The sequence below is a fragment of the Oryza sativa genome, chromosome 2, assembly GCF_034140825.1.
Source record: "Oryza sativa Japonica Group chromosome 2, ASM3414082v1".
Taxonomy (NCBI): Eukaryota; Viridiplantae; Streptophyta; class Magnoliopsida; order Poales; family Poaceae; genus Oryza; species Oryza sativa.
This window is the reverse complement of record NC_089036.1, coordinates 3,502,136-3,522,051: the sequence shown is the minus strand read 5'-3', so window position 1 is coordinate 3,522,051 and position 19,916 is coordinate 3,502,136. Positions and strand designations below refer to the sequence as shown.

General features: G+C 37.2%; 2 protein-coding genes across 6 annotated transcripts; one reads left to right on the top strand and one right to left on the bottom strand.

The window, feature by feature from the left end:
• Positions 1-4,793: 4,793 nt before the first annotated feature.
• Positions 4,794-8,989, bottom strand: LOC4328408 (cold-responsive protein kinase 1). 2 transcript variants are annotated; one of them, XM_015771467.3, is made up of 7 exons: positions 8,809-8,989; positions 7,505-7,685; positions 7,281-7,396; positions 6,971-7,181; positions 6,616-6,853; positions 6,156-6,306; positions 4,794-5,446 (listed from the first exon to the last, which is right to left on the bottom strand). In XM_015771467.3, the coding sequence occupies exons 2-7, from the start codon at positions 7,569-7,571 to the stop codon at positions 5,027-5,029; spliced, it is 1,203 nt and encodes a 400-aa protein (XP_015626953.1). In that variant the 5' UTR covers positions 7,572-7,685; positions 8,809-8,989; the 3' UTR covers positions 4,794-5,026. The 2 variants fall into 2 exon arrangements, with proteins under 2 accessions (XP_015626953.1, XP_015626954.1); XM_015771468.3 differs by having other exon boundaries at positions 4,794-5,410.
• A 4,263-nt stretch (positions 8,990-13,252) lies between these two features.
• On the top strand, positions 13,253-18,172 carry LOC4328407 (uncharacterized). 4 transcript variants are annotated; one of them, XM_015770222.3, is made up of 9 exons: positions 13,253-13,414; positions 14,613-15,059; positions 15,649-15,823; positions 15,986-16,280; positions 16,474-16,546; positions 16,653-16,743; positions 17,162-17,241; positions 17,374-17,660; positions 17,741-18,081. In XM_015770222.3, the coding sequence occupies exons 1-8, from the start codon at positions 13,355-13,357 to the stop codon at positions 17,614-17,616; spliced, it is 1,464 nt and encodes a 487-aa protein (XP_015625708.1). In that variant the 5' UTR covers positions 13,253-13,354; the 3' UTR covers positions 17,617-17,660; positions 17,741-18,081. The 4 variants fall into 4 exon arrangements, 2 of the variants coding, with proteins under 2 accessions (XP_015625708.1, NP_001396263.1); NM_001409334.1 differs by having other exon boundaries at positions 13,261-13,414; positions 17,757-18,172; XR_003240796.2 differs by lacking the exon at positions 17,162-17,241 and having other exon boundaries at positions 17,757-18,081.
• Positions 18,173-19,916: the final 1,744 nt, after the last annotated feature.

Sequence of the window (19,916 nt, the reverse complement as noted above, 5' to 3'; positions counted from 1 at the left end):
GCTGCACCCTGCAGCTAGGGAGACATGGATCTTATGCCTGAGACTGACTGGTATAAGCCAAACCGGCATACTTGTAAACGAAAAATAATTTGTGAATAAAATTTTTATATACGTGTTCTTAGCGATTCAAAAGTAAAGGCTGAAAAATAAACTTCGATGAAAAAACTCTAAATTTAATGTTAAAAATTTAAATTTTGGCTGATAAGTATAAGCATAAACGAAAAGAGGGGCGTATAGTATATATGCATGGTGAGGTTTGGTATAAAAGAATCTGGAGCTCGGCCAAGTGCTTCAGACAAAATCCACTTCACTGCAGGTCAGAGCCATCAACTTTTACAGTAGTCTTCACCATCTCTCTCTCTCTTTTTTCTCTCTTCTCTGTGACTCTGAGTTTGTTGTGTATGGGAGGAATTGAAGGTGCACGCATGCGTGCAAGGCTAATTCGTTTTCTTTTTGCTCCATGTAGTCGCCATCGATCGCCATAGCCATGGCTGATCAACAGTGCCCTATACCAGCGTAGCAGCTGGATGCTTAATTAATTATTAGCTCATAGCTGCTAATTAACTCATCAAAGCTAGCTATAGCCTAGCTAACACGAGTAAGTAGTGCATACTAGCTAGCTCTCTCATCGTCATCATTCACCGGCCAAGCACGATATATCGAGATAAGAAAAAGATTATATAGAGATGCATGAGCTATATATATATATAGCCCAATATAGATGGATAGATATAGCCATTAGCTATATATAGAGAGAACTGGAGCTTAATTAAGAAATTCTTTCGCATGTCAATATGCCATTGGTTGCCAGGGGTGGTGCTACTATATAATGTGGTATTACCTCCGTTTTCTTGATATATGACGCCATTGACTTTTTGATAAATGTGAATATACAAAAAAATTAAGTCGTGATTAAAGAACATTTGATGATAAATCAAGTCACAATAAAATAAATGATAATTACATATTTTTTAGAATAAGACAAATGGCCAAATATATCTCAAAAAGTTAACTACGGCATATATTAAAAATAGAGGGAGTATGTTTTATTGAAAGTGTGAAACTTTTTTTTGGAAAGACAGTGGAGTATATAGTATAGTAAAATTGCAGTGTGTAGGGCTGCTAGTACTGCTGAGCTAGCTTAGCTATGTGTAGTGTGGCATGGCATCAAAAGCTTCATCCTTTAACCCCCTTGGGAAGTATCCTAGTGTCTTGTGCTCCATGTCCCTTTGCACTTGCTTTCACTTTATGCCAAACAGCTAGTAGGAGGAGGTAGAGCAAGTATAAGCTGCTGAGCTAGCAGCCATGGAGAGGAGTTGTTGTATCTTCCCTGGTCTTGCTTGCTCCATCTATAAATCCACCTTCACCTCCTTTCTTCTACCTCAATCCTTCACACCTTTGCACTGTTCTTCACTTCTACTCCCTGAACATTTACATATAGCTGTATATATGTATCTCTATCTCTCTAGTAGCCTTCTTGTCCTTTGCTTCAACTGTGTGTATATGCCTAGTAGCTAGCTAGCTTGTGTATGCATCAATATCTGGTTAAGTCATCACTAGTTCACTATATTTATCTACATGGAGCATATGGAAGGAAAGAGAGAAACATGTGTTGTACCTATATCTCCCTTTCTGTTCTCTTGGTTATTACTATCTTGCACTGTGATGTTTGCATGTGTGTTTATTTACACTGGATGAGATGATGAGGTTTAGAGGTTTGTTCAGAAGCTGTGTAGTGTGTGCCTGGCTCCCTGTATGCCACACATGTAGACCAACCCATGGTGTCTGGTTGCCTACTGGGTGGCGTGCAAGGAGCCAAGCATGCATGCCTGCCTGCATATGGTTGCTTGACATATCCATTAATTCCAGCTTCTTTTTTAAGTGTCATTTGATGTAGTATACATATATTTGTGTATGTATGTGTTCATGTGTAAGTTTTTCGTGCCTTTACATCTTTGATCTTAATTTGGTGTGGTTCTAATTAATTGCAGGTGCAAGAAGGATGTGTTTCATCTTCATTCCTCACTGACCAAGTTTGATTATTTTGGAATACTTGTGAGCGAGGTTATATATAATATTTGAATGTTTATTTTTTAAGTAATGGTTATGCATGTTTTTGTTCTGGGTTTTATATATGGCATGATTACTGATGCTATAATTCTGAAGAACATTTCCTGACTTCTGTTAATTTCATTGAAACGGCTTAACTTATACATTTATTCCGGCTAGCTAAATAGATGTTCCATGTAATAATGAAAGTTGAAGGCAACCATGCATGATGTTATGTAGACAAGTAATTTGTCCTGTTAATTTTTAATCAATTATTCATTTGCTTGGATGTATCTGTTGAGGAATCTTGCTATATATTCCACATATTTGATTTGATCCAGCTGTGTGCTTGCTTTTTCTTAGAGAAGGGTATTTTTTTACCCGGCCTCTACATCCAACTGAATATATGCAACATTTTTAACTTAGCCCTTAAATAATATAATCTGAAATTCGCTTCTATGGAGATTTAAACCTAGGACCTTAAAATACTACTTAGGTCACTGTAATCACTAAGCTATATGCCTTTTCACAACAGTGCAGTGTGTTTACTGATATATTCCTCATCACAAACGGCTCGCTATATATTTGTTCTGCCTAAATTAATGCTTGAATTAATGCAAGTATGCAACCATGATGCATAGAGGTTTCTTCCTTTAGGCAGCTGAAACTATATAATTAAGATGTATTATTTTAGGTTTTAATTTAATTTGTGCAGTTCTGCTACAAATTATGATCAAGCTATACAGCTAGCTAGTTGCACAAGCAAGGCTCTCATCTGGTCAATATTTTCTTGACAAAGAAATTTAGGGCCTGACGTTTGTTCGTTCCGATTATTTTAATTTCTTGTTTTAGAACAATGTACTTCGTATATACGGGTACATCACTTTTGGGGACAGAATCCATTAATTGTGTGATTATCATCATATGCTCATTCTTGTCTAGTTGAGCAATGCCTAGTAAATTGATCAGCTGCATCCCAAATTGTTGAACAGTATCGGATTTTGCTAAAATATTTCTAAGACAGACCGTAAACTTTCTACAAACTCTTTCATTTGTGTGCTTTCTGGGTGTAAGTGTAATGATTTTTTTTTTGAAGAAATGAGTGTAATGATGTACTACTATACGCCTCTCTACGGTTGTGATTAGTTAATTTGTCATTGTACTGATCAATACAAAATTCTTATGATTCTCTGATTGAAAAAATGTTGTTTGTAGAACTAGCTAGCTAGACAATAATTCTTTCACTTCAGTATGAACCAAAACTCCTGCTGCTATTAATTAATTTCTGCTGAATAATACCGTCATAATTAACATGAATGCAGTCCTCATGAGCTGGATGCATATAAACTAGCAGCTGGCATTCAGTTCTTCTGTAATTAATTTCCTTCTAAATTGGTTGAATTTTTTAGATAATAAAAATATGTTACATCTCCGATTTCTGTTCGTTAGGCACGCAACCATTGATTTTTGTTGGATATATTACATGCTTATCTCGAATTGGTCAATTGTCAGTATCGATTAACAAGTTATCCTTGTCAACGGCGAAGCTCCTTAGACTTGACTGGATGCTATTTTCTTTCTACCCTTTTTTTCTCAGATGCTAGTATTTTCTAGTCAGGTACTTGTACTGCAGTTTGCACGTGTGCTAAACATGAAGAACGTTGTACAAGATATTCACAGTTTGTTTAGTAATTCTCATTGAATCAGACAAAGTAAATCAATTTTGTAGTGCATTTCAGGCCTCATCGTTTGGCTTTTTTCGTAATAAGCCAAAACGGCTTATTAGAGAATACAAATGAATTTCGTAGATAAAACTTTTATATATGTGTTTTCGGTGACTTAAAAGCCAATGCTGAAAAAAAACTACGTTGAAAATATCTCAAAATCAATGTCAAAATTAAGTTTGAAAATTCAAATTTTTGCTTTTTCTTTGGCTGAATAGGCCATCCGATGGGAGCCGAAGCTTGACCCCTTTTATTAATCAAAGTTTCATATTGATTATTGAACCCCATCTAGACCATTTTGTCTGCTGAAGGGCAATATATATTTTATTTTCTATATAACTCTTTTCCTGAAAATAATATTGTGCTTCACATTGAACAACCAATCTACACTGTTGTACAATTAGTTGGTGATGACCTCCAGCTCACTCATGTGTTGGTCTCTGATGGACCAGCCATTGTTGCATGCTTGCATTTGCATGCATTCATGGACCACTTCACTAGCTGTAGTTAGTACAAACATACAAGAATGCATTCAGGAGCTGTGTCACTGTGCCTATGTGGCCACAAAGCAGGAAAGGTTAAGCTACAGTGATGCTGATGGTGAGTGCTGAGAGTAAGTAGGACACTGCCATTATATGCTGATCTGCAGCCAAAGTCAAGAATGTCCCCAGTGATTGGGAGAAACACCTGGGTCCCCTCTTGCACAACAGAGCTTTGCATTATGACTTTTTTTTTCCTGCAGACAGCATGGCAGTGGCTGCACTTGCATATTGGTGATGAACAGTATCTGAACTATCCAGATCCCAGTGAATCTGAAATCAGTTTACAGTTTTCAGTGTGCAGGAAGCAGAGCAAGAGATTCTTCACAACATCACGCGTTACAGGGATAGATGATCATCATGGAAGACAATAATATGATCTGTCATTTTACAAGTTGAAAGTGGAAAAAACATTGTTCGTGTAGACAGGTTTCTTTTTGGCAATTTATCTCAGAACACAAGCAGCAGACAAGGTGTCGTGTACAATTAAGAACTGAAGAAGTGTCCATTGCACATTCAAAAACAGGAGACATTCCATGAACAAACAAGATATACTATCATGTACTTTCTTCACTCTAGACTGCTTTTCAGGCTATAAATGAAGTAAATCTATACATCGAAAAAAAAATCAAACCAGCAAAAAGATTTCTGGAAAACATTTCTCCTACACTACCTTTTGTCGATGCAATCTTCGTATCTGCATTCAACCTCGGGTCACTCACGATCTGATATCGCGGTGAATGTCATGGAGGCTTCTGTTGTCTCTTGCGACAACAAAGGAGAAGAGTGTGCCATGATGGAAGATAGCAATGTGGATGTTGAGGATGAAACTATGTCCACTTCTTTCCTCATGCTCCTGACCTTAAGATCCATAAAGTCACTGATTATTGCGGGCTTGCTGATCTTCGCCAGCTCAACATCCATTTCACCTGTTAGCATGCGGACAACCATCGACATTGTGGGTCGATGTTTCGTGACATCTTGTGTACACAAAAGCCCAATTTTCAGGAACATACAGGCTTGTGCAACATCCAAGTCATCACCCAAAGAAGCGTCTATGATTTTCTCCAAATCACCCTCTTCATAGTGCACCCATGTCTGCAAGAGGAGAACCCCATTTGTGATCTCTGGGAACTGTAGCAGTAAAAGAACAAAAGCCCCAATTCAGAACATTTGCTCCCTAGCTGAGACACGAATAACTTTTACATCATGATGATGATGCTTTCATGTAGAAGAAAAAGTTGGCAACTGATGTGTTTGGCAGCATGCAACTCGCATTTCATTATGACAATTTTACTCCCTCTATTTTTTAATGATTTGACTTTTACCAAACTTTTGTTCACGAATGCTTTCATGTTTGCGACTCCCAATATGTAATTTCCATTGTGCCCATGTAAATAATTATCTTAACCAGCACATTCAGCAGTACCCATAAAACTAAGGCATTGCTAATGTGCCCTGCACAGCTACTGAGAGGACTAGGCTGTCAAGTGAAATTTGATCACATTCTATAAAAAGCACAAATAATCACCTAGTAAATTATGCGGTGATCAAGAGTGTTAACTATTAAAACCAGAATATGATTTTACAAATATAATAGCTGAAAACTTGAAATGTCATGGCTAAGATTCTAAAAGCAATAACTGCATGTATCTCCATTAGTCCTCTTATGGGAAACCAAGACTTCCACTTGAAGGCACCAACATTAGTTCATGGAACAAATACAACACTCATATTAGATATAACTTCAGCCTAAATAAATAATTTAGTGATGATGGTAAAAAAAGATAGTAACTTCTGATATACAAGGAACAACAAAAAAAAGTATTGTATTTTATCTTACCCTTTCAAGAAGTATCTGATCTTCATAGGGTAATCTTGTATTGGTGTTGGATCTCCCACTAACTATTTCTAGTAACAGAACACCAAAACTATAAACATCTGACTTCCGTGTCACTTGTCCTCGAATGGCATACTCTGGAGCCAAGTAACCTCTGTCATGTAAAACTGAGTAAGTAAAGCTGCAGGTGTATTGATATTTGATGGGTCATAAATATAATCCATAAATTACTAAATAATCATTTGATATTTGCAATTTTAATTGCCTTAGCTTTTCCACTGACAATCATTTCATAAAATGTAAAAGAAATTGTCGGGGTGTACTGTCATATGGGTCAACCATTTAAACTGAAAGGAATGCTATAGGCACTACCATAGATACCCAAGAAAAAGATAAGGTACTTGAAAAATGCATCGTACTTGTTAACTCATTATAAAAAGAACTTATGACAAAGTTTACTTACAATGTTCCAGCAACCCTTGTGCTAACATGTGATGCATCTGGAGGCAAAAGCTTTGCTAAACCAAAATCAGATATTTTCGGCGTAAGATCTTTATCTAGAAGTATATTGCTTGCTTTGATATCCCGGTGAACAATGTGGGGATTTACAACTTCATGGAGGTATGTTAGTCCACGGGCGATGCCAACACAAATATTTACTCGAGTTGCCCAGTTGAACTGGATGTTGCTGTGGCCATAACCTGAAAAAACAAAAGAGGAAAAACAAAGGAAACTGTTTGAATATCTAGGCCTTTTCTTAGCACTGTATGTAAAAATTTGAGAGGATAAAGCAATAGAAACGATTCAAGTAACCATACCCAAAAGTGTTTGTGCAAGGCTATTATTTTCAAGATAATTGTAGACAAGGATTCTTTGGTTTCCTTCCACACAATAGCCATAAAGCTTGACAAGATTTTCATGAGATACGTTTGAAATTGCCATGAGTTCGTTCAGAAATTCCTTCGCTCCCTGTCTTGACTCTAAAGATAGCACCTTGACGGCAACAAGCTTTCCATTCCTTAGCTTTCCCTGCACCATTAATCCATCATGATGAACACGTGAGAATTCATTTTTTTTTGGAATTTTTCTTCACTTATTTGTTTGAACTTTGAAGGCTACTTATATTACCTTATACACAGATCCAAAACCTCCCTCACCAATCTTATTAGACGGGCTAAAATTTTCAGTAACCCTTGAAAGCTCCTTGTAAGTGAATTTTGTTATATTCATATCACCAGAGGGGTCTGTACAAATCATGTTAAATATTTCAGCAAGAAACATATCAAGGATGAATATGGACAAATCATGTTCAACAAATAGGGTATAATGCAGTCTGTTTTAGAGATCTCTACCATCATTATGCTGAGAACTTTGCTGTCGGGTTGCCCTTCTCTTGCCAAATATACAAAAACAACCCATTACCGAAATCTAAAACTACTATGATGGCCTTAATTCTGCAGTTCAACAAATACAGTTTCACTTGTGAATATCCACATAAGCATGTCATCAATTTTCAACAGCTGCCATCATGTCCTGAAAAGAAAGAATGCAGGTAATGGTTAGCTAAGAAGAAAGGTATATTGAGCACTTAGCCACTTACCATTTCAAACATTAAGTTCATGATTAACATTATACAGAAATGTTACATTCCAGGAGTGCTGCAAATTGTCATGGTGGCACAGAATGAATGCAGCCTTTTCATTTGTCCATAAGGTCCAGAATTACAGCTAAACCACAAGAATCTTAGGCCTACCACGACGGCTCGATGTCAGACTGACCTTGCTTCAACTGTTTTACTAGATGCAGCAGTTATGTGGGTTTCGTGATAAAAAAATTACAATAAGCAGCCAAAATAGGCCATTGATTGGTTACAGCTCAACCAACATCAGTAAAGATGATCTAGTTATACAACTTAAAGTGGGAGTAACATGTTTAAAGCTCGGGGAATGCAAGCAGGAAGCAGGTGAGATGAACTAACATAGTATTAGACTATTAGAGCCAGCCAGCAGCAGTACGGATTGCTCTATATTTCTAGAATTTATCTACATTTCATAATTTCTACCCACAGAAACGCTATCATTGGGCAGGCACCATCCGATCAATTGCTCGTCAACAGGACCAACTAATTTCAAGAAAATGGAAAAAAAAAAGATTTTCTAGTCTAACTAACTCTGCTAGTGATAGAAACAATCTATGATTAGACCTACTGCATCCCACACGCAACATACAATAAAGTAATGCATGATTAGGCCTGGTCTCCAAAGCGAAAACGAAAGTTCCATCCCACCATTGTTGTTGACATCCTAATCCTAGCACATTCTCCACTCACCCAAAAAAAAAAATCAGAATATGTAAACTGATTTCCATACAGATTGGCGATCACACACGACAAGGTACAAAATCGAAGATCCATTCATGAGCATGTAAAATTGAAAGACAACCTAAGAAAAGAACTCAATTTAGCCCCCCATCGAATTCGGGGCTCTCATCTATCTCACGAATCATTCCCAAATCTTTAACCAATCAACACCGGGAAGCAGTCTACTACTACTACTATCAACGAACAAGCAATCCCTAATTCCATACTCAACGAAAAGACAATCCCCAACCTTTGTATCCGCAGAATCCAGAGAAATCAACCAAGAAGACGACTCACCTGATAATCCCAACCAAGCAAGAATCCGAGCAGAGCTAGTCCAAGAAGCTCAAAGCTCCGGGAAAGCAGCCTCTCCGGCGAGCTGTTCGTCGGCGAATGGCAGCTTCGCAGCGGCGGTGGGCTTGGGTTGTAGCGAACCAGGTGGCCGTATTTGACTTCTCCGCAGTGGGAATCGGGAAACGGGAGCAAGAAGAAGAAGAAGAACAAGAAGAAGAGGAGCAGGAGGATAGGCTGGCCGGTCAAACCGTTGACCACGTGGTGGCCGCGTTGGCCGCGTGGGGCCCACCTGTCAGAGAGACGGACGCGTGGCGCGGCTCGGGCTCGACGCGGCGGCGGCGGCTCGGCGGGTCGGACTCGGGACGCGATCGCGCATTGTGGCATGTGGTGGTGGTTGTGGGTCGGGTCCAAGTTGAAAACGAGTCGATTGACTCGATCGCTCGCCAGGTCAGTGTTACGATGGCTTTGGCTTTGGTGGCTTGGTTGGTCCATTTGCAGGATCGTCGAGCTCGATTAGCACTTGCGTGAAACTGCTGGCACTCGTGTTGATTGATTTGTGATTGGTACCGTGACATGTTTGTTTTTTATCTTCCTGAATAATTACACGGTAGACGTGCACGTATATACTCCCTTCGATAAAACTTATCGTTTTGGACAATGGTATGATCTAAAAAAACAACCACCATTATTTTTCATTATAAGTACTTTTTAAGACTAATTTATATATGTAGTAATCACAATGTATAAACAACAAATATTTTAAAAATAATTTATAATCAAAGATTCTAAAGTTTAACCTCGTCCTAATCTAAAACAATATTATAAAACAATATTATCAGTTCGGAGGGAGTACATGTAGTTGATTGTAGTGTCGATATAATGTTGGTTTGTCATGCTAACCGCAAAACAGTTAAAAAAATATTCTTTTCTTTTTCACATAGTTGAAAAGTGAGAATTGCAATTCAGCTAGTATATTTAAGTATATGCTATCGTGATTTATTTGGTTAAAATTTTAAAGCTACTAGCTCTTCAACTATTTTTACAGCTTATAATTTTGTTAGATATTTTTTTTCTAAAAGAAAAATGACGGTCATAGTTGCACACTGAATAAAGTTTGTAGTGTTAAGTATTTAAATGCGAAGGTAGTAGGCCGGTCGTCTTGGAAAAGAAGTGCGATTTAAAACGTGTTCTTTTGAGTTAGGATAACATAATAAAGACTACTAGCAATCAAACTGCAATAGGTTATGATGGATACTATATTTCATATAGGGCAATTTGCAATACTCAATTACTCATGGACTGGACTTTTGGTTGGAGGAGGCACCTAAATTACTCTCTATAGTATGAACAAATCAGAAAAGCTCTAATTTCAAATTTAAAATGAAAGTATGAACAGAACAAAAGGTACTCTATTCGTTCTAAAATATAGCAATTTTTTAATAGATGAAAACAAAGATCCGTTCAGATTTATAGTATTAAAATTAATGTCATATCCGTTTAAAATTTGTTATATTTTAGAACGGACGTGGTATGGTAGCGTACTTGTAAAAAGCATGCGATCTCACCTGTCCCAACTATCGCCTTGTTGCTGTCCAGCCATTTGGACACGGTCTACGGTGAGCCAGCACTGTGCAGTCACCGACGGGTGGGGCCCGCGGGAACGAACGGCTAATGATTTGGCCAACTAAAAATGCTAATCTCAGAGTGCTCGGGGACTAATCCTCCACTCATGAGACAGCTTTTGGTTACTGCACAATAAGCCTGCACTTCCAGTTCAGTGTGCTCGCTCTGCAGCTGGTGGACATTTGGATTTTGGAACAAGCTGCAATTTTCAGTAAACACCTTGTGATAATCTTCAATTGATTATTTCTGATTTTCATTAGCCGATCAGCCAGCTTGCAAATGATCCAATATTGAATATTCCAATGGGACAAATTTATATTTAAGTTCCTCGTACCATTCAAACAAGTGACCGTTATGTTTATACCCTAGCTTTGAGTCGTAATTATAATCTTACCTCTTCTTTTTAGTGTGTGTGATTTTGTTTTTTTTTCTTTTTTCAAAGGAAGCTATGCCCCTATTCCATTAAGTTTGCTTGCATATTTGCTCATGTTTCTGTTACACCAATTATGTTTTTCTCTGTTTTGATAACAAGCATTTTAGACAAATACCAGATGTTCCGATGCATCTGTCTGTTAAATTGGTCAGAAAAATGAAAAAGATTCAAAGCTCGTCGGGGCAGCTTGCTGCTTACTCTCTCCGTCCAAAAAAAAAATTTAATATAGGACTGGATGTGACACATTCTAATACGATGAATCTGGATAGATATATGTTCGGATTCATAGTATTAGGATGTGTCACATCTAGTACTGAGTTAGTTTTTTTATGAGACGGAGGGAGTAGGAGTGTACACTAGTACTCCATCCGTATTAGGTCATAAGACATTTTGATTTTAGTCAAAGTTAAACTACTTTAAGTTTGACTAAGTTTGAAGAAAAAAATAAAAACATTTTTAACCCAAGACAAATTTATTATGAAAATATATTCAATTATTGATTTAATGAAACTAATTTGATATTATAAATATTACTATATTTGTCTATAGGCTTAGTCAAACTTGAAGTAGTTTGACTTTGACCAAAGTCATAATGTCTTATAACTTTAAAATGGAGAGAGTAGTAACAAATTTTCAGCGATCATAGCCTTGTTTCGATCTAAAGAAAGGACTAAATGATACGAACGGAATTTTTTTATGTAAAAGTTACTCTAAAATATCAAATAAGTCTATTTTTGGAATTTATAGTTATTAACTTAATTAAATCATACATTAGTTACTTTCTCGTTTTACATGCCATTATTTAATCCTCACTTCATCACGTTTAAATATGATATTTTGCTTACTCCCTCCATCCAAAATATAGCAGCCTATTATCAGATGAGACTCAATCTATTCTACTATCTCCGTTTCAGGTTATAAGACTTTCCAGCATTGCCTACATTTATATAGATGTTAATGAATCTAGACACACATATATGTCTAGATTCATTAACATATATATGAACTAGCATGGTGGCCCGCGCAAATTGCGCGGCTAGCATCATTATATTTTCTCTCATATAATAGCATATATGTTTTCTCATTATATTATTCAAATATATTAAAATGACAACATAATTTTAAATTTCGCAATAACTTTACAAAACTACTAATGTGTAATATTCATATTGTATTTTATATACGTGTTAGTTATTAATTATTTTTAATATCAATTTTTAGTTATTTGTAAATTATATATATTTCTATATGGACTCTAGACTCATCTTTTAATATTTCTTTTTTTCTAATTCTAAATTTTTTGTAAATTGTATTTTTATATAGACTATATGCTCTTCTATTATTTATTTTTATTTCTGAATTTTTATTATTTCTAATTGTATTTATATGTGGACTCTAAACTCATCTTTTAATATTTTTTAATTTTTAATTTCGAATTTCAGTTACTTCTAAATTGTATTCCTATATTGACTTTAATAAATTTATTATGTTTATTCTAAATTTTAGTTAGTTATAAATTCCTATATGGACTCTATACTCTACTTCTAATATTCCTTATTTTTTTAATTCCGAATTTCTTTTTTTTCTTAATTGTATTTCTATATATACTCTATACTCTACCTCTAATATTCCTTATTTTAAATTTCAAATTTCTATTATTTCCTAATTGTATTTTTATATGGACTCCATACTCTACTTCTAATATTCCTTATTTTTAATTCCGAATTTCAGTTATTTGCTAATTGTATTTCTATATGGACTCTATACTCTACTTCTAATATTCCTTATTTTTAATTCCGGATTTCAGTTATTTCCTAATTGCATTTCTATATGGACTCTAGTCTCCTATTCTAATATTTCTTATTTTTAATTCCGAATTTCAACTATTTCTAAATTGTATTTCTATATGGACTCTGTCTTTTCTTTTCTCCGATTAATGTGAGAATTTCTAGACCATGAGAGCGAACATGGAGGCTTCTTTTTCTATTCCTTTAATAATACAATAGATATGAGCAATGCTAAAAAGTCTTATAATATGAAACGGAGGAAGTACGGATTTAGACATGAAGCTTGCTCAGATTCATAATACTAGGTTGAGTCACATACTCAAGAGTCATGTATAACCCAAGATTGCTACTCCTTCCATCCAGATATGTAGCAACCCATGATGAAATTAGACCCTATGTTCAGATTCGTAGTCGATCCATCTTAGGTTGTTACATATTGTGAGGGAGTATAGTATGAGACGGAGGCAGGCAGTAAAAATTAGCAAGGACAAAGTGTTGAGAGTACGAGGTCAAGAAAAAAATACCAGAAAAGTGGTGGAGCAAACTGCAAAAGCGGACGTCATCATTCATCCTCGAGCCCCTCAACTGGGCACCGCCCCCCGTCGCGAGTCCACCTCCCTTGACTTCGACTCCACACAGCAGCGACGCCACCTACTCTCTCTCTCTGTCTCTCGCTCTCGCCGTCGCCGAGCTAGTTGAGCCGCGGATGGATAGCCCCGGTGGTGCGGCGGCGGCGGCGGCGGCGGCGGAGTCCAGCAATCGCGCGGTGAGATTCTGCACCCCGGGGATCCAATTCTTGATATTTTTTTGTTCTTCTTTAGCTTGCTGTGTGGGATTCTTTGTCAGCTTCAGGCTTGGATGTTTCCAATAGGTCATGGGAGCTAGTATAGTGTCTGTATTTCGTTAGAAAGATTTGGATCTCTGGGGGTGTTCTGTTTTGGAATTGGGTTGTCGTTTTTGGCTGTTTTGGTGGGGAATCTTGTGGATTCTTCGCCATCTGTTGTTTGTTGTTGCCATACACATGCGAGCTAGACATACATAGTTTATTTACTCTTTTAGTGTTTTACTCTTTCGATTTTGCTTTGCTTTAGCGGTTTGAGCAGGCGTTGTTAACATGATACTGCTGTTTAATTCCAGTTGCTTGACTGAATAACTGTCACTGATATTCTGATCAAACTGTTTCACTGAAACCTTCATAACAAAGCGTATTGTAATTTGTAAAGACGTTTGCATGGCCATATTAGCTACTGAATTCAATATTAGTTTTTTTCTGTCCTCAAAGATTAACCCAGAAAGGCTCAAATTAGGACCTAGTGCTGAATGCTGTGACTGTCAGTCACACAGAATAAACCAAACTACTCCTATTTGAGAATTAAGAAAGGCAGTATACGCACTCACTATTAGTCTTGGAGAGTGCACTCGTCTCTGTTCATACTTGAAGATTTCTGATAAACTATCCAGACAGGCGTTTGTCCTACTCTTACTTGCACCTATCTCGAAATAAAAGCTTCCATTATCTAAAAAGATCTCTTCTTTGCACCATGGTAGGAGCACCACTGCAGTTCATGCAGAAATTTAGTAAAGGCCCTCTTAGTTTCTTGTTCCATGTCTGAATGTGAACACATGCTTGATAATCCCTCCGTCTCATAATATAAGGGATTTTGGAGGGATGTGACACTTCCTAGGACTACGAATCTGGACAGGACAAGAGGGAGTAGAAGAGTGAAGAAACAAACAGCAGTGATGTGGTGATGCCAAATGAGTATCTATTCCTCGTGTTAGTATTTAGTACTATGAATATATGATGCAATAGGCAATGGCTAGTAGCCTAGTACATGGTTGATTCTTGGCGTTTCCTTGTCTTTTGTTACATTGCCACTCTTTCTTTTTAATTTGCTTCAAACCAATCATATAATTATTTAATGTAAGTGATTGACATTGTTGTTCGATTGAATTGTTACTAGGGAGAAGATGCTAAAAGTGATGGTGTATCTTGTCAGAATTCGCGACGGCCAAACCTTTCATTACAAATACCAAACAGGGCATTTGATGACACTCTGCCAACGTCAACTAGAATCAAAATATCACCCAGCCCAAATTCTGCAAGAAGTGGTTTACCACCAAGGCCGAATTCAACTAGAACAAAATCATCCATCAGGGGCATCATTCCACAAAGGAGCTTCAAAGCAAAGAGTTCATTACAGGATGGTGACCAGACAATTCTTCTAATTCCTGACACACCATCATCATCAGGACAGCAGGTGAAGGCAACTACATCAAGATCATTTTCTTTCACAAAGGTCATCAACTCCTTATCAGCGAAGCGAACCCACTCTCTTCCAGTTACTCCTGTTGCAGCTTCAGGACCTTCTTCTCATGAAGGTCATGCAGACAACCTGCCAAGTACAGTTGTAAGTATTTAACTAGGACTGCATTGTTTGCATGCTGGTCTATTTTGGTATAACACAATTCCATGGCAAGGGTTGTGGGATTTAATAATACTTGACGTAATATGACATAATCTCTACTAAAAATTGAAGATGTTTTTGCCGGTATTTTGGTATGTCATCCGTATTTGAGTCGGTTTTATGTTCGCTCGCTTTTGGTAATACAGATCCGTTTATGAATCGGATTTTAAGTTCGTTTGCTTTTAGAAAAACAAAATGAGTCGTATAAGAAATCTCTTTGAGAAAACTCGCATACTAACTTGAGATAAAAATCAGACTCCTAATTGCAGCTCATGATTTTCTAAAAAAATATATATATCCAAGCGAATTTCCACAGTGAATTTTATCCTAGCTAAACCATATAACAATAATAAGATTATAATAATCTTCACCCGTTGCAGCGTACGGGCATTTTTTTCTAGTACATGTATACAGTGGAAATTAAATGGACTATTATCAAACAACCAAACTGGTGCATTTACACCTTAAAGTATGAGATGCGCCCAGTTCACCGAGGATCATCTCGTATTAATGTGGTTCACAATGGTTGCAGAAGAATGAGGTTGAAACACAAATTAGGCGCTCACTCTCAGCACCAGGAAATCATGATAGTAAGGATCTGAGGAGGACGGCTTCATCAGGCCTTATACGTGTGATTCCCACAACCCCACGACCTGTTCCTGTTGAAACTGTTGCATCAAATGATGGCATTGAAGAAGCAGTAGATGGTACTAACCTTGGATTTTTACTCTTTTGCATGTCAGTGTACAGTACATTAGGCACAAAACGTTTTGTAGCGCAATCAAAGTTCGCGTGAACCAAAATGTTCTCTTCAAATAGCAAAGCTGCAGGAAAGAAACACTGAATTTTGTGTCGTTCATCCTTGGTAGCTCCTGAAGATGGAGGTGAAGACATTCCTGAAGAAGATGCTGTCTGCAGAATTTGCCTAGTTGAACTCAATGAAGGAGGTGAAACACTTAAATTGGAGTGCAGCTGCAAGGGAGAACTTGCTCTTGCACACCAGGAGTGTGCAATAAAATGGTTTAGCATCAAGGGAAACAAGACATGCGATGTTTGCAGGCAGGAAGTTCAGAATCTACCTGTGACTTTATTGAGAATACAGATTCGAACTGTTAACAGACAACCGCGGAATGGTGTTCAGCAAAGAGCAGCACATCCACACAGGTATTTCAAAACACACTTTTTTAGTGTGAAGATATTTTGACCCTTATAAAATGTGCACACTGGATGAGTGTTGTTTTCTTCACGTTTTATGAATGACAATTGTTTTGTTCTTTTTTCTGTCTATACTATGAGAAATATCATTAATACATTAATGTATTTGTCTTCTTGTTACTAAATTCTCCTTTTCTGACAGATTTTGGAAGGAGACTCCAGTTCTAGTCATGGTCAGCACGCTTGCGTACTTCTGTTTCTTGGAGCAACTCTTGGTTTGTGACTTTGTGCTACACTTCTTTTAGCTTTCCATTATGTGAATTTTGTGTGTATATGTCAAATTAACCCAACCACTGTCCCACTTGTTGGAACTTTTAACAGGTTGCTGATATGAAGTCACGTGCACTAGCTATTTCTTTGCCTTTCTCCTGTCTCCTGGGCATATTTTCTTCCATCCTCGCATCCACAATGGGTAATGAAATACTACTTGCTTTTCTCTGGCTCTACGCAATTGCAAAATCATGAGTTCAGTACATTGTGTAGGGAACCAAAAAGCCTTTTGGTACCTAAGCTCACTGTTTTCCAAATTCAGATTTATTTATTGACCACCCTACCCTCATAGTTAGATATATATATATATATCTTGATTGTGTAACAACTTTACCAGGGAAAACAATTATTATATAATATGATTTCAGCTTTTCAACAGAATGTAAAACATAACTCCTTACCGCTCTTTCCATGATCTCATTTTAAAACCAAATATTAGATGTTATGTAGTTACTTGATCATTTGGTGTAAATAAACTCAGATTATCATGTTCCAGCATTTCTGCTGAACAGCTACCGCAATTCCACATTTAACCTTTTTTTTTTATCTCTGTGAAACAGCAACCGATAATTACCTATGGGCTTTCGCTACGTTCCAGTTTGCTTTCCTAATCCTATTTGCTCATATTTTCTACAACTTGGTATGGAGCTTTTGCCCTCAATAAGTTTTTTTTTTTTTGCCCTCAATAAGTTTTTTTTTTTTGACGTAAGCTCAATAAGTTTTCTAGATAATATCTTCAGCACATTGCTTATTACAATTACTAAACATGCAGTTAAAAATGGGGGCAGTCCTTGCAATCCTACTTGCATCGTTCACTGGTTTCGGCATCGCTATTAGTCTAAATGCAATGCTAATAGAATACCTGAGGTGGAGACTCCTGCGGAATCAACGGTTAACTCAACGTAGAAATCACAGACATGGTCAATCTGGAAACAATGCTTCAAACGAGAACACTGCAAGTAATGCTAGGCAGCAAGGCAGCGGAAGCGATCAACAGTCTGCAGAACATGGCTGAAGATGATCCATCTGTGGTTTTGCAGGTATCATGGTGATGATAAAGTAAGTCTTGTTTGAACTTTCAAGTAGAGTGAAAGATAGCAGCTCATATTTTTTCATCATGAATACTCACCTTCGTGTAGTTGCTGAATTCTGCAGATTCAAAATCAAAAGTGTTAATGAATGAATGGAATAAAGGCGCCACTGGTAAAACCGCAAATCTGCAATTCCAAGAATGCCATGGCCGGTTGCCACCTAAGTTGATCGTGAAACAAAGTTATTATTCAGAAAAAGGGGGCTCTCAAGTCTCTCAACTCTGAACCAAAAAGGTCCAGCAGTCTCCATTTACTCCCGGTTATAGTTTAGTAGTCCAGTGTGATATGTGTGTTTATGAAATGTATAAATTGCGAAAGCAAATACTACACACCGACCTTTGTATCACAACCATGAACAAACTGTATATAGCTCATCGTTGTCGATTTTACTTTGCTGCAAACTGTGAGATGGAGATGCTACAATTCTCTGAATTTTCTTTCTGCAGTCAGGTTCCCTGAACTGTATATCCAACTTCGACGAAATCCGAGACATGGTGAAGATGTTTGTGAATTTACAGTCACATCATGATCATTTTCATTACAACTTCGTAAGTTTGTAACATATACTACATCCTGATACCCAATGCCATAACAGGCATGTAAAGGTTCATTCAACTGGTCAAAACCAGTTGGAAACCTGACGAGGCGTGGCTGGCTCCCAGGGTCATGTCGTCGTGGTAGTCACCGGCGGCAGCCGTCTTGCTGTGGCGTCGCCTCCGTGGAACGGCGAACTCCGGTGATCCTTCCTTCCTCCGCTCAGGTGAAGTAACTCATCCAAGATCTCTCAACCCCTAACCGCCTTCCGAGCTGGACATCGAGGATCCAGAGTGGTATTTTATCGAAATTTATCAAATAGAGCAGTATATTCTTAATTTTCTCCTTGTCCAAGCAGATCGACGGGGAGGGAAGAAGAGCAATACTAGGCTATGAAATCGATGTTGCAATGTAGAATTCAGGTTTGCAGTTAGTCCAAGTTTGTGCAAAATAGAAGAAAAAAAATGTTCTTTTCACCGGTTTGACATGATCATTGGGCAAAAAAATGTTTTTTTTTTCAATTAGATAACTGGATTATGAATCAAATTCACCAGAAGTTTTCAACTCCTAAAAATATATTTTTTTAATATATATTATTAAATTTCAATTGTTCCGGTTCATGCCCTCACAATCTCACATGATACATGCCAGGAAGTTGTACAAAGCAATAGTTTTTTTTTTGGTATTTTTGGTGTTGCTACAAATTTTCTCAACCTAAGGCTCCACAAGATTGAAAAAAAATTGGATTGTAAAACATAGAAAAAATACATAAATAATCTTTTGAATAGACCATAAGAAAACACAGAAAGCGGATAAGAGAGGAACTCAAAAGTAAATCTTCCAAGGGTTTGGAGCACTTCTAACTTTCCTCCAAAATATCTATAGGATTATTCATTCAGTAGAAATTTCAAAGAAAAGGATATGATTCAATCATTTGTTTCAAAAGTCCTTGAAGAATTTGTTTCCGATGTTTTTTTTTTCTATAAATCAAAGGGGGGCATAAATTAACTGATTTTGTTTTAGATTTACTACTTAAAAATATGGCTACATACTTTCTTTCTAAAATTGAGGTCTGAAGCAAGGCCCTACTTCAAAAGCTTAAAATTGACAGTAAAAGGCAACATCAATATGGTACCACCAGTGCTTCAAACATTCTTGCTGACAGAGTCAGCAGCAAGCTTATGCATCTCAAGCAGACAGAACCATTACAAGCAGACAAGCTTATCCAACTTACACACTACCACATGCTTCTGAAGCAGACAACACTATTCAACCACACAATATCCACAGCCAGAAAGCAGGTAAGAGAATCTGCCTCCTTAAACCAATGCAACAGCAGGAGATAATTCTCTTGCACATGATGATGCTACCTACATACTATTAGCCTAGTGGGCTAGGGAGAAAGTTCAGAAGTTGACAGTTTTGGCACATTGCTAATTGTTCATAGACATCAGGGGTGAAGAAAAAAACAAGCATGAAAAATGTGTGGCAATTCTCCACCTCCTTCCATTTTCATTGCCAGGTTTCCTCTTCTTTTTTTTTTCCGTTGTGAAAAGTCAGTCAAGATTAGGAAATGATATGATCTGGGATCCAAATTAGGGTCCCAGCCAAAGATCTGAAAGAGATGGAGGAATCAGAAAAGAAATTGATTGGGTTCAGAAAAGATGCCCCATATCTTTGAAAAGAGTGG